Source organism: Homalodisca vitripennis, chromosome 7, assembly GCF_021130785.1.
Source record: "Homalodisca vitripennis isolate AUS2020 chromosome 7, UT_GWSS_2.1, whole genome shotgun sequence".
Lineage (NCBI taxonomy): Eukaryota > Metazoa > Arthropoda > Insecta > Hemiptera > Cicadellidae > Homalodisca > Homalodisca vitripennis.
The window spans coordinates 138045065-138059289 of NC_060213.1; the positions used below are offsets into that span (position 1 = coordinate 138045065).

Below are 14225 nucleotides of genomic sequence, written 5' to 3' on the forward strand. Positions count from 1 at the left end.
TTTTTTCTTGCAGGCATACAAGAAGTGGGTGAAGAAACACGGAGAGGAGCCTCAGTTACCTGGAATCAAGCTCTCCCACGATCAGCTGTTCTTCCTCAACTACGCCCAGATCTGGTGTGGCACGATGAGACCGGAGGATGCTCTCACCAAGATCCGCTCGGCAGTCCACTCTCCGGGGCCCATCAGGGTCATCGGACCTCTCTCCAACTCCAAAGACTTCGCCAACGCCTACAACTGCCCCCTCGGCTCCCCCATGAACCCCCGTAACAAATGCTCCGTCTGGTAAATTGGTTCAGGGTGCTGTCGGCCCAAGAATCACATGGAAACTCCAGGATTCCTTTGGAGATACCTGGAAAAAGTCAAGGAGATTCAGATCACCTTTTGTGACACTTTTCATCAGGAAAAGTTTCAGTTCACTTATATGTTTCACTTGGTAAGTTATATTTGATAACAAGATTTATTTTAAGTGAAATTGGAATAGTATTGTGTCTTCCAGATGATTCGCAACATTTATTTCCAATTGAACAATTCTAATACAAGACTTTTACTGCGGTCTATTTATCATTTTCGCACAAGTTTCTTGATGATAAGGAATACAGCGACAGTGCGTGAAGAAGCAATGTTTTAACGACTCTGATGCGTTGACGTCACAGGAGTAAGATGTTGAGTGGAAAATAGTTTTTTTATATTCCGAGAATGTAGAGATAATTCTTTCCATTTGGTGTGTATTTAGGGGTGTTGTATTTAACGGTGTGTATTGAATCGATTTACAGACAGTTATTGTAAATAACCATTTTGTAAGTGGACAAACGATTGGAGGGCATTTAAAGGTTAAATCTGTTCAATGCCGTAAAACAGCGTGGAATTGATAATTCGTGGCGTTGAACTTCATACACTAAAAATGAAAATGGAAACTGCAAGATGTGATATGTTATGTACAAATGATAATGTGTAGGATATGGATATTAGAGTAGAAAAATAAAGGGGCCTCAACATTTTATTATTTCCATTTACTGTACCCGTAATGAAAAAAAATAAGTATAATGAATATATTATAATGAAGTATTCCCACACCCAAATTATTTCAATTTATAAAATTAATATACGAGAAGAATATTTTAAAGTTATCTGTTGGGGCGTCTTAAAATACTTAAATGCATTTGTTGTTGTATTTTACACTATTACAATTTATATTTGTATAGTATTTTATACAAAATATATTAATTATAAATTGTGTTTAAACTAAAATGTTTTATTGTTATATAATTATTTCTATTAGCATATAATTATTCCAAAACTTATACCAGTAAATCATATTAAACATTATATTTACGTATGAATGTTATTATGATATAATATTTGATAACAGGCTATATATCAATAATTTAAAAAATATAAAATAATTTTTATTTTATTTTAAATTCCAATGTGTTATTTAGCAAAGTTAAATTAATGTAAAATCACTTTGAAAAGCAAAACTCATACATTACAAATTACATTAAAAAATATCACTTTTACTTTCCCAGCTAATTAATACTTGTATGATATTTACTTTTATTGTTTTTAATCTATTTTTTAAATAGTTAACTTACACTTCATACAATATTATTTAAAGCCTTTTAGCTGTTTATTTAATCAACGTGTTTATGTTTGGCTTTACAATTATTGTAATGGTGTAATTTTTATTTTATTTTGTTATAACAAACAACATTTTTATGTTATTTTTTCAATAAATCTGTACAATATAAATTTGAAAAATAGATCTGTAGCCTAGCCAAAGAGAGGTAAATTTAACACGTACACGATAACATCTTATTTTCCGTCAATTTTTTTCAATAATAATGATACAAAAACTTTAATTTTTTTATGTTAAACATCTAAGTATAACGAGAACAGTATGTAGACTTTGTAATTTTGCACCAAAAAAATTATTTCAATGTTTTAAAAGCCTGTTGTGTACCTGATCAGGTACACGACGGCAGTTATGAAAGATTGTGTGTACCAGATGTGGTACACGTCGTTGTGAACATGTTAAAAAAGACCAATAAAATAAAACCTAAATGTTTTAATGATTTGATTTAAAAATGCAAATAAAATATTTAAAAAAATTAATAATACCGTATCAACAATTTAAATTTGATTAAAGAATATGTTTTTGTAACTTAAAAAAGTAATTTTATTCATTTGAGCGCTAATTTATTTTAGTTTTAAAATTGTAAATATGTAGTAATAAATATATAATAATCACGCATGTGATAAAGTAGATAGTATTTTTTACAACCATTTTTATCTTGATCTTAAATCACTAGTTTCCTTAAAATTATTTATTGTTACCGTATTATTTCTACTGTAGAATAATTTTTTAACACAAATGTTCTGATTTTTAAGAAACTTGAGTAGTGGTAGCAATTTATTTGAAATAGTTCTATAATTTTGAACAATTTTTATGCTGAGGTTTTTGAGCCATAAAAATGGCAATGCACTTATTGTAAAATAAAACCGTAAATAGAATGTATTAAGATTACATTTTTATAAAATATTTTATAATAAATAAGTATTATAGATTAAAACTGTCATACATTCACTGCATACAGTGTGCAAATAAATATACTCTCATGTACTATAATACCACATGTTGTATTGACGTCCGGTTTTCAATTGTTCCAAATAGTTGGAAAATCCAAAATTTTGTAAATAATCAGATATTTTTTTTAACTAGATATGGTTTTGGCCAATCTTGTTGTTTTAATTAATTTTAAAAATTTGAAATAACTTTTTTTATCGTACTTGACAAACTTTTATAATTGAATTCGTTCAAAAAATTGACGTATTGCGTTTTGAATAATTTATTTTCCTGCAATTTAATCTCATTATCAATTCAATTGAAAACTGGATATATAACTTCTTGTATAATACTGTATACTTGTAGATTTATCCCTATATGTTGGAAGCTCTATATTTGTACAACTATAGAAACTTTTGCATATCCTTCGTATACCAGGGCCGGTCCCTTTCTTCATCGTCTAATTTTACGCCTTTTTCCGTTTTCTCTGTATGCTTTCTATAGAATTAAGCACAATAGGAAATGTGCCTTTAATTATAATCCGAGTACCTCTTTCATTCCTATAAACCCCCGTACTTCTCTAACTATTTGTATGTTATAAGTAATTATATTAATGTTGTATTTTTGTGATATTTTAATTCAACAGTTTATTAAGATATAAAATTAAAGATGTTATATCTTACTTTCGTTAAAAAAAGCTTTTCAAAATTCCCCAATTTCACATTGTTCTTATAAACTTAGTTATTGTTCAGCATAAAATAACCTAATTTCAATTTATCTCTGGATTCTGCAAATTTTTTTATGTTTTTTTGAATGATTTTACAGATAGCAAGTGAACGTATTTGTCATACTTATAATTCCTTGTAATACTTAGATAGTTCAATTACGTACAAGAATACGAAAAACTTAACGGAAAAGATTATGTTTAACCCATTATTAAGTATTTAATGATTACTTTGTCCAAAGATCTCTTTTACAAAATCACAAGGTCTGAAAAGATGTTGAGCCGCCTCTTTATCACTATAGAAAGGTCACTACACAGTGATAAAAAAAAAATGGAAGGTTAAAAGACAAATCAGACTTCTGGTCAGCGTGAGAGACTTCACTAGCCCGGAGAGAGCAAATATCTAAGGAGCAACGTTTACCATTTTCCTACAAGATGTAAAGATGGAATCTCACTCCAAATTTCAACTCTCTAGGTCAGAAAGGTTTCAGTATTATGCTTACAGATACGCAGCCATCAGCTGGCAAGAGGTTTCACTAAAGACTCTTTCAAACATCTCAAGAATTGATGCGCCACAGTCAACACACAGTAGTTTGGTCTCCCATGTTTATGAGGTGGAAAATTTACGAGAAATAGGTGCATATATCTCATTCGATCAATGTTTGATCTATAACTACTCATGCCTATGTTCTTTTAATAAATCCATGAGACTTCCAAATCCTGGGTAGTTATGGTGAAATTTATTTTAATTCTTGGGTTTCATTGGTCTAACATGAGACAAGAACGTAGTCAGGAAAACAGTGAAGGGGGGGGGGTCCATACAACTGTTATTTTCCCAAATGGACAAAGAATACGGCCCCATTTTGTTCGTTAAAAAGTTCTTGGCACATTTCTTTGTTGAGAACGATCTTTCAACAGCATATGTCAGTAAAACTGAATTATTTAAATAATAATAATCGTTTACTAAAAATAATTAGAAATTTAAGGGGGTCTGGACCCCCTGAGAATTGATTGCACTGGTGGGCATCTTGATTGTAGCCTCAAAAGAACGCTGTAAATCTCATACATGCTTATAACCTTATTTTGTAGTCGTATTATTATGGGAGATGGCTTATTTCAAAGATACCACACATCAAAACGCTTTTTACTTTTATCAATATATTTAAAGGTCCGAAAAATCACAAACTTTTAAGAACTTTACGATTTTATTACTCAAAAAGCGTTTGTTCACTGTTAATCATTAAAATGAGGCACCTCCCATTATGCTACAATTAAAAATGACGGTATAAATGTAAAAACATTGTTCTTATGAGGAAAAACTCAAAGTTATTAGCAAACTATATCTATCCTACTTGTATGTATATGAATCAATTGATCCTTGGTGCTTTCATCCCTCCTTACGAGGTTATGTGATGGATTTCATGCACTGAAGAGATGGTAAATAAATTAATATGGGTTAAACATAAATATTTAAATGCATTAAAGAATTAATATTGACATTTTTTAGTTTTAAAGTCAGAACTTAAGTTTATACTGATTTCTTTTAATTATCTTTCCTAGTTGACTTTTATTTAAATTATTTTAGCTAATTTTTCTCAACTTAATCTCTCATTAGTTTTACTTTAAAATGATACGCCTTAGGTACATAATTATTGTTTTATTGATGTTGAGTATTACGATAGTTTATTACCACATACCTGACGAGGTTATCTCATCAATAAGAACCCTACTTCACCTGGTCTCCGATATTCCTGTCACGTCCTCTGGTTCTGTTGTTCTTCCTCTGTGATTAAATTAGTACAATGTATATTCTTTCAGATTAAACACTTCAAACTGTAATTTGACTCTGTTTTTATTTCCCCGTAAATAAATAGACCCATAATTAATCCTCTATCTGGCTGCCCACTAAGCAGATGTTTCGGAAATAGGTTATTATTTGCGTATTTTCTATGTTTCGTTTTAAAACCGAATATCAATCGCTGGCAGAATGATTGAAGTATATTATTATTACTCAATAAATCAAGCTTTATTCATCTTTGTATGGCTAGGAGAAAGTATTGTGCAAGCAACTGTTTTGACTGTGATCAGCTGACCGGGCCGACTGTCTTAATGTCTTATTAGTTACGACGTCTGCTGTCGTTGTGTTTTGCCGTTTTGGTGTCTGTCTGTCTAATTGATTTATTTTTAGTTTAGTTTAGGCTTTGTTTTTGTTATTAGTAATATGGCTGATGAAGTCACGCTTAATTTTAGGAACAAATCGAGTGATTTGAGAGAACTATTGGCTGAATTGGAACCGGCATCCTTATCAGGCTTGTGCAAGGTTAAATTTTAGTGAGAAAAATACTATAGCAACAAGGTACTTACGTATTATATCGACCACACCCCTACATTTCTCCAAACACAAAAATTCAACAAAAACAAACATTACCAAACAAAAACTAAAATCTTTATTGAAAAAACACACAAAACTTGTTTTTATTCTTGATCACACTCCGCCACCCAAAATGCGAGTGCCTCCGGCCATCAGCGCGAGCTTCAGCAGCGGTGCTGCCCCGCGCTGATGTCAACGAAAGAAAAACATCCCTCGAGACAGTACCTATCAGTAAAATATCAAATTCTAGAGGGGCTGATCAGAAATATAAATTGAATTGTAATGGAAAGGCAATTATGTACCGTATAAAAAACTTAATAAATCATGAATACCCTTATTACCGTTATCGCTGGAGCGGCCGGTCGCTGAACCTTGACCAGGGGGGAAGGGACAGGTATTGCGATAAGATAACACCGGACGTCTATTGTGGGCAGTTACCTTAACAACAACCATGCTTCTAAATTACCAAATATGTTGATGTTTTAAAATAATAATAGTGTGGTCGATATAATACGTAAGTACCAGCAACAATAATAAGCAAATGCTATTATTCCTTTAGTTTTCCTGGAATTATTGATAAGTCGTATATAGGATGAATTTCAGTGTTGTACAGCAATTGTACAAAATGCTGAAAATACAACGTTAGTAGATTTTGTGCTAAAGTTCATGAATTGCCTAAAAAGTAAACATTTTTTAAGTAAAACTATATATTTTAGTAAGTATAAAACTGTATTTCCTTTGTGTGATTTGGAATGTATATAAACCTTTCACAAATAATATATGATAAAATGGTGCTAAGTTATACAAAATTCAAAAAAATTCTTATTAAGAATATTTAAACACTATTTTTTTTTTTAAAAGGAAGGAAATGTTAATGAAGATAATTTATTATTATTATTATTATTGGAATATTCTGAAAACAATTATATACAATAAGTTGTATATTTGAAAAATGTTGAGAGGTATAACAGTTTAATGTAATTCTTACAAACGGCTAAAAAAGGGTGCCAGTATAGGAGCAGAAACCGCCAGTTCGAGGGTTAACTGCAGTGACAAAACGAGAACTTGGCTTTGGCGAGGGTTTGAATCTGATTGAAGGGCATACCACACGGGAGGGGTATGGAATAAATATAAATTGAAACAAGCCAATTCAGAGTAAAACATTTAACTGCTGTATTTCAAACAAGTTGGATTGATATTATAAATATATTTTTTTTTAATTTCTTTAGGGCTTTATGGGGAGTGTATACAGTTCTACAGTTCTAGTTATGTAATTGATTGAGTGACTGCAAAACAATTCTTGGACTTCCAGGAGGGTTCACTTGTGGCTGGTTTATACTTTCCAGTTGAACCCACACTGGACACAGCAAAAACTGGGCAACTTTATGGATGTCTAGAAGCGGCACATCACTGTGCAAATGTCGACATTCTAGAGTGCAAGGGTAATTAGATAGTCTAGTCTATTGCAAGGGATGACTGTTGGAGTTGGTGGGGTTCCCTAAGAGTAAAAGATTCTTGCCAGTCTAGACACAAGGACGTGCCACCTCCTGCTTTGACTGGAGAGGCTGGTACAGAGCTGGCTTCCCCTTCTTTCGAGGGGACATGACTGAGATTAATGCCCAAAAATTCTTCCTCGTGGATCTCGACAGGAGGCGGCCCCTACTTCCAACCTTAGCCATCCAGAATATCCTGTCACTCCAGAAGCAGCAAAGATCCTTTAATGACTAGGTGCAATTTCTAAACTTCTTGTCCAAAGAGAACAAAAAAGTCTTGGATTCAGAGGGCCATACCTAAGATTATTCTCTAATCTGCTAACTGGACATTGCCTATTTAATTACCACATGCATAGGATGGGTATCATCTAAATGTTAGACTGCAAAGGAGTGTTGCTCTGGCTAGTATTCATTAAACCTTCTGAAGAGGAATCTATAGCTCTGAGAGACACCTTGGGGTTAATAATTAAGCTGGGGTGTATATTCTAGGTTATGTCACAATATATTATTAGGATCGTAGTTTTTTCTTGCCCAATTGACTCTGTATCGTATTATATTATATCTAGAATGAAGTCCTCACTATCGAATTCATATCTAGATTTAATTTTACTAAACCAGATCAGTGGCTTTTCTGATACTAGACTAATTTACTTCTGCAGGTATCAGTATTGCAGCTTATTTCAGCCATTCGTAATATAACAATAAAGAAATAATCAATAATCAAGATTTGTTAATCGATTGATAAAGGATTTAAAGAAAATTGAATCTGATGTATCAAAACTTGCTAAAGTAAAAATGCTATCTCATGAACTTGGTTAATTAACTGAAGTCTATCTTATTCCCCCAGGTGTATCTTCTGGTTCTTAGGTTATTAAAATCAGTTAATGCCTGCATGGGAAGAATTTGCAGTGTCCTTCAAAAACTGTTGGAGGTTTTGATGGCACACCTAAACTTAAAGCGTCCTTGGATGCTGAAGTTGAAATTTTGGGACTAGAAATCAGGTTTGGAATATCCTTCATGATTCACTGTGTTCAGGAAGAGCCATTTAAATCTACCACTAAAAGATTTGCCTTTGAGCCACAACTGAAGAGATGATGGACTTCTACTATGGTGATAAGTAGTTAGGCAAATCAGCTAAACAAGATAAGTCAATTCATACCTAGATTTATCCATAGTGTTCCATAGAAAATTGTAAATGGCAATATCTAGAATGCCACAAATATCTGTAACTAGGGTAAAGAAAACATGAAGCTGTAAAGTTCTTTTTACATGATTAGTTGAGTGTGACTTCGGGAAAGGACAATTCAGAGGTTTTAACAAAACGAATTCTCAATAATAACCACAAATATTGGTCTGTTGAATTATTGGAGGAGGCTACAAATCTAAATACGCAGTCTGGTTATTATACTCGTGCAGTACCAGAATATCCATAATTTAACAACCAAATCAAATGAGCTATTTTCACCAGTTTCGTGAAGATTTGCTAGTGTTTCTTCCTCTATATTCTAGTGTTCATTATTAAAGGTATATCCAATATCACTGCTCCTTCATTGAAGATAGGGGTTATTGATATGACATTTTCACTCCATTTGGAAGAACAACAGTGTAAGCATGCCGATCCAGAAAAAAACTCACCAAAACACTTTAGTTTTAATCCAATATCCAATATACAGGGTGTAACAAAAAGGTTGGGCTGGCTATGTATTTTCAAATTCTGTGCGTAATTCTAAGCTAAAAGTGAAGAATAACTTTTTTCCAATATCAACTTCTCGTTTAGCCGCTAGCCGCCATTTTGCACTTTTTATCAAGAAATTATTATATCTAAAACTAGTAAAGCTAAGAAACCAAATTTGGCACATAGATTTGAATAGATAAGAGGAAAATAAAAAAAATTAATTGTCTTATTTTCTTTAATATTAACAAAATGGTGTCTGTTAAAAAAAAATCTGTATATTTATAAAAATTTACTAGTCACCAACTATTTGGAGACTTTTATTGCAATTCCAATTGTACTAGTTTCAACGGAATCCGTCAAGGCATAAGCGAGCACGACCACTTCAAATGTACGCTTGCACAAGCAGTGAGCAGCAAACATTTTGTCTTTTGATAGCTATCAGCTGTTTTACATTGGTTATGAAAATTTAAAAAGACACCAACTATTTTGAAAATGTTATAACAATACCAACGGTACTTTTTTCATCGAAATCCATCAACATATAAGCTAGTTCGACCACTTTAAAGATACGCTTGCACAAACCGGGAGCGCCAAAAATGTCATAGTTGACAGATATCAGTTGTTTAATTTTTTGCTGGTTTTATAAATATACAGGTTTTTTAATTTGACTTTACAAATTTTAAACATACACCATTTTGTTAATTTAAAGAAAATAACACATATTTCTTCTTATGTATTCAAACCAATGTGGCAAATTTGGTTTCTTTAGCTTTTACAGATAATAATTTGTTAATAAAAATACAAATTGGCGGTAAGCGGCTAAACGAAGTGGATATTGTAAAAAAGTTATACTTAATTTTTAACTTAAAATCACACAGAGAATTTGAAAATACATAGCCAGCCCAACCGTTCTGTTACACCCTGTATATTTGTAACAAATATATTTAATTTATGATGGATGTTTGCAATGTAATTTACTAGGATATTTTCCACTTTATATCTCCACATCAGTACGGCTTCACGAAAGAGACAGTTTCCACTTCACAAAACAGTTGTGTTCATGTAGCACAATAAACCGATGGCAAATGTCCTTAATCCGTTATCGTTACCGTTAAGTAATAAAATGCGGTAATAAATATTGAGAAGCAAAGTCGATCATGAATTACTGCTAAAAAGTCCCGCCAACCAAATTAGGCGTGAAGCTTGAATTGTGCAGATTACCGTGTAGCTTGGTCAATAGAAATAATTCCTTTCTTGCACAAATTTTACAGCCTGGCCGTTATTTTAATTTCAAGTTTTCTCTTCCATCCTACATGTAACGGACTTCGAAACATCAACGTTGGACTCAACGAAGACTGTTAATTGAGACCAAACATTCTGTTTTATATAGATTTTCAAATGTAGCCTTAAAACAGTAAACACTAATAAAGTAAGTATAATTTAACCCTACTTCTGTAAGTGAACACTTTTTTATGTTTTGGTCAGAGATATTTCTTTTGAGGAAAAGGTTGACGGGCATTGTTCCCACAAATGTTTTGTGAAAACTTTTTTTAAGTTAAGAACTCTTAAGAATCATTTAGAGTAAGTATCATTCAGAGGTCTTGTAGTGTCGAGAGCCTTTATTATGAGTTCATAGCAAATCGTTGGAATCGGTAAATTAAGCTCAAACTCTGTTTAATACCATTAGTGAATTATAATACATATAACTAATTATTAATTTACTTTTGCGAGGCCTTTCAGAATCTATTCCAGATTCCATCTTCAGACACTTAAGAATATTTGTTATAATTCACTAGCGGCATTAAATTAAAATATTTCCAATACTCCAAGAATCTTCATTCAAACTCTGTTGCTGATAAATCATAATATGAGTTTCGTTGAGCGTTTCCAAACCTGTGGAATGAAAAGGGAGTGGTAACATTATAGTACGGATTTTATTTTGTTATTGATTGTATTCACCTTTGCCACATTATTGACGCTTGTCATATACTTGTGAATAGTATCAAACTGTAATAAAGATCATTTGAATCTGAAGTATTTATTTAACCAAGAAATGAGTAAAATGTTGTCTATTACTGGTGAAAATGTTGCATCATATCATTTATTTTTGTTCAGATTCTATAATTTTATACATAAATAAGTTATTTTGGTCATTTTGAGTTTTGCACTATATTAGCTTATATTAAATACTTTCAAGTTAATTATGGTATTATTAAGGTATACAATATTTTATATAAATGCACTTCCTAACGACATTCGATACACTGTTCCTATAAAGGATTGTTGGACTAATTTAAAAATGTATTAAATTAACTTTGAAACGGACCCACAAAAAAACCATGTAGTTAAAACATTTTACCACCGTAAACAAAAAGGTATAGATGTAAAGGCAGTTAAAAATGAAAAGAGTATAATTCATCAAATGTTTACTATTCAGTGCATAGATGAAATGAATCATTTGCTATATTTTTGTCCCAATTGTTATTTCAAATGACGTATCAGACAACTGGGCTTCGGAACATTTCCGCGTTAGAAAAATCTCAGAATAATATATTAACGGAAAAGCGACATCAAATTTAGCGACAGCAAAAACTAATTTCAATGTAGACAAAAGCAAGCCTTCCTCCAAGGCAACATACGCGCGTTACAGTTTGACAAGAAACGATAAACCTGGATAAAAACTTATCTCGGCTGCCTTGTCGTCGACTTGGCCTACAGAGAAACTGATATTCCATTCTCTAGTTCCTACTTTCACCTTCGTCGATTGGTACGTAAGCTATCGAATTTCCGCTTTACTTTTGCAATGCTTATCATGTTGATATTATAACTAATAATAATTTATCGTATTTTGACTCATGTGAACATATTATGAACAGTGCATTGATAAATACGGGTTCTCTTGGTGTTTTGTAATTGAAGGTTGTAATTGAACTGAGACAATGAATTTTGAGGTTAGGATTATTGGAATTGTGCCATCTGTCCTGCGCTCTGACCCTGTCAAAGCTTATAAATGTGCAAATGTTATCTTAGGATGACGATTAGATAAAATTTGGTATTCGGAGCTGTATCTTCGTTGTTAGGATTCCAAACTAAATCAATTTAACTCCTTTGTTTCTATACCTTATTAGAATTATAATGGCGTTTGCTAAGGAACAATCGTTCTTTTACAGTTAGAATGAAAAGGAGAAGGATAAGCGGGTGCCCTTTATAAGTCATATTTAAATTCGATTGTATATGCGACCTATCGGATTCAGCATTGGAGAACTGTATTCTTAACTTTCAGTCTCCTAGTTTTTCGCTTAAGGTTAAAGAAACTTTATATTCACAACCTTTTATTATAAACTTTTTACATGAAGGCATGTTTGTATGTTGCGCGAAAACAGTAAGCATTCGCCATTTTTTGACGTAATGACAAAGAGGAAGTCAGGTAAGTATATAGGATATTCAACATAGATACTGGCAAAAACACCAATGGATTGATGAACGCTAAATCCTGTAGTCCAGCCCATAAGTTTGAAGTACTGAATACGTAATTAATAACACTACAGAAAACATTACAGGATGATGGGTAAACAATACAGATTATAAAAAAGAGTTTAAAACAAACTATGAAAAATAGGTGTCAGAGTGGACCACAGTTAAGTCCAAATCCAAAATGAAGAACGTCCAAAAGTGATAAAAACACAAGAAGAGACTAGTAAAATAGGTAGAAATTGTATCAAAAAGCCGATTGAAGAACTGTTTTAGGCCAACAAAGGACACAATTCCACGTATACCTCTGGGATACCAAATTTCATGCAGCTTTGGTTCAGTCTATAATGGAGGAACTATATTAACTCGAGTTAGTGAACACATTATCTGGAAACGTCAGGATACGGAAAATCACCCACAGAGGACCACAGTTACTGAACTCGACAACAAATTACAGTACTTGGAAAAATTCAAAATTCAATAGGAGAACTCTTAGCAATAATCAAGAATTAATTAAAGTTCAACAAAGAAGATAGTATCAACATATCAAACAGCTAGCAGACACTCATTAAGCTATGTTGAGAGCAGTTTAGGCATATTTGTCGTTAATCGGATAACCATCTGCCAACCAGATACAGCTCTTCCCCTTCTTTTCTCCTGTGTGAGTGGATATATATTACTGGCAGTTTCGGTGTAAACACCCGTTTGGGACTGAAAATTACTGACCCTGCACACCAAGCACGAAAATTTTCAATATTTTCATTGAATTGACAATGTTTTAACGCCATACGAACCGGAAAACGTAGATGAAAGACTTACATCAAACTATGTAAACAATATTTATTTGGTGTCAACTATGATTGATATTTAACTCTGCTTATAAACCTACTGTAGATAAATGCATATTTTGTTTAAAGGCTATATTGATAATGAAGTATTTATATTTTGAAAGGCATGTACACTTCAAAATAGGGCCAGCGGAAACCCCGGTTCGCTACACCATGAGTTTTGTCAGCTTTTCACCACGCCAGGAGGTATAACTAATAATATTGTTAAAATCGAGGATAAATAATTATTGTATGTACTTTTATGTTTATAATTAATACAACTCGATATTGAGCACTCTTGCAGTATCACATAACTTAAACATTTAAAGTACTTGACATTTAAGTATTGTACTTGACAGCACAATAAGTGTGGAATGTAATAATGGAGTTTGCCATCTTGTATTTTTCACTGTTTTTGAAATTCTGTACAACATTCCAACCGATATTATTGTTGATCATTTTAACTCAACCCTCCAAAAATCATAACATAAATTTGGGCAAGCCTAATCTTACGCAATTTTCTATAACTTTCTTGTTTATTTATTTTAACAATCCAAATGGAAATGCTAATTAAACGAGAAATCCATGACAAAATATACTTATTATTTTAAAAATCATTTCAGAACATACGGTATGACATTATTCTGTAAATAGCAACAATGAATTTAACAACCAAACTACCTTAAAGTTTTTACAGTACCGTACTGTTGTATAGTAGTAATATTCTTTTCGTCACTCTGTATAATAATAGGTTACTTTCCACTACAGCTGAGATCAGCGAAAGTCATCGTTTCCCTCGTAGCTGCCAGCTGGTTTTCACTTTTCCAAAAATTACTTTCCCTGTTTAACATTTATTTACCTGAATGAACAATTTAAATTCCAGTGTTATCCTGTCATTTGCTTTGACAGTTCTAGGTTCAAACAGCTTGTTTTAACACCAAAATGAATTCAATGAATGAATCAATTGAATGAATGATTGAATGATGAATCAATGTTACGTTTCCTTGTGGAAGAATAATTACTAGACTTTTGAATATTACATAATATTTTGAAAACTTTTCGAGGATTTTCTTACATCGTAATGAAAAGTATCGTTCGATT

The 14225-nt window shown here is 32.2% G+C and overlaps 1 protein-coding gene across 3 annotated transcripts in view; it reads left to right on the plus strand.

The window, feature by feature from the left end:
• The window catches only part of LOC124366407 (neprilysin-1-like), a 157044-nt gene extending 156758 nt beyond the window's left edge, over window positions 1–286 (plus strand). For all 3 annotated transcript variants that reach the window (XM_046822933.1, XM_046822934.1, XM_046822935.1), the window contains one exon: window positions 14–286. In XM_046822933.1, coding sequence (XP_046678889.1) covers window positions 14–286 — 273 coding nt within the window. The remainder of the gene's footprint in view (window positions 1–13) is intronic.
• Window positions 287–14225: the final 13939 nt, after the last annotated feature.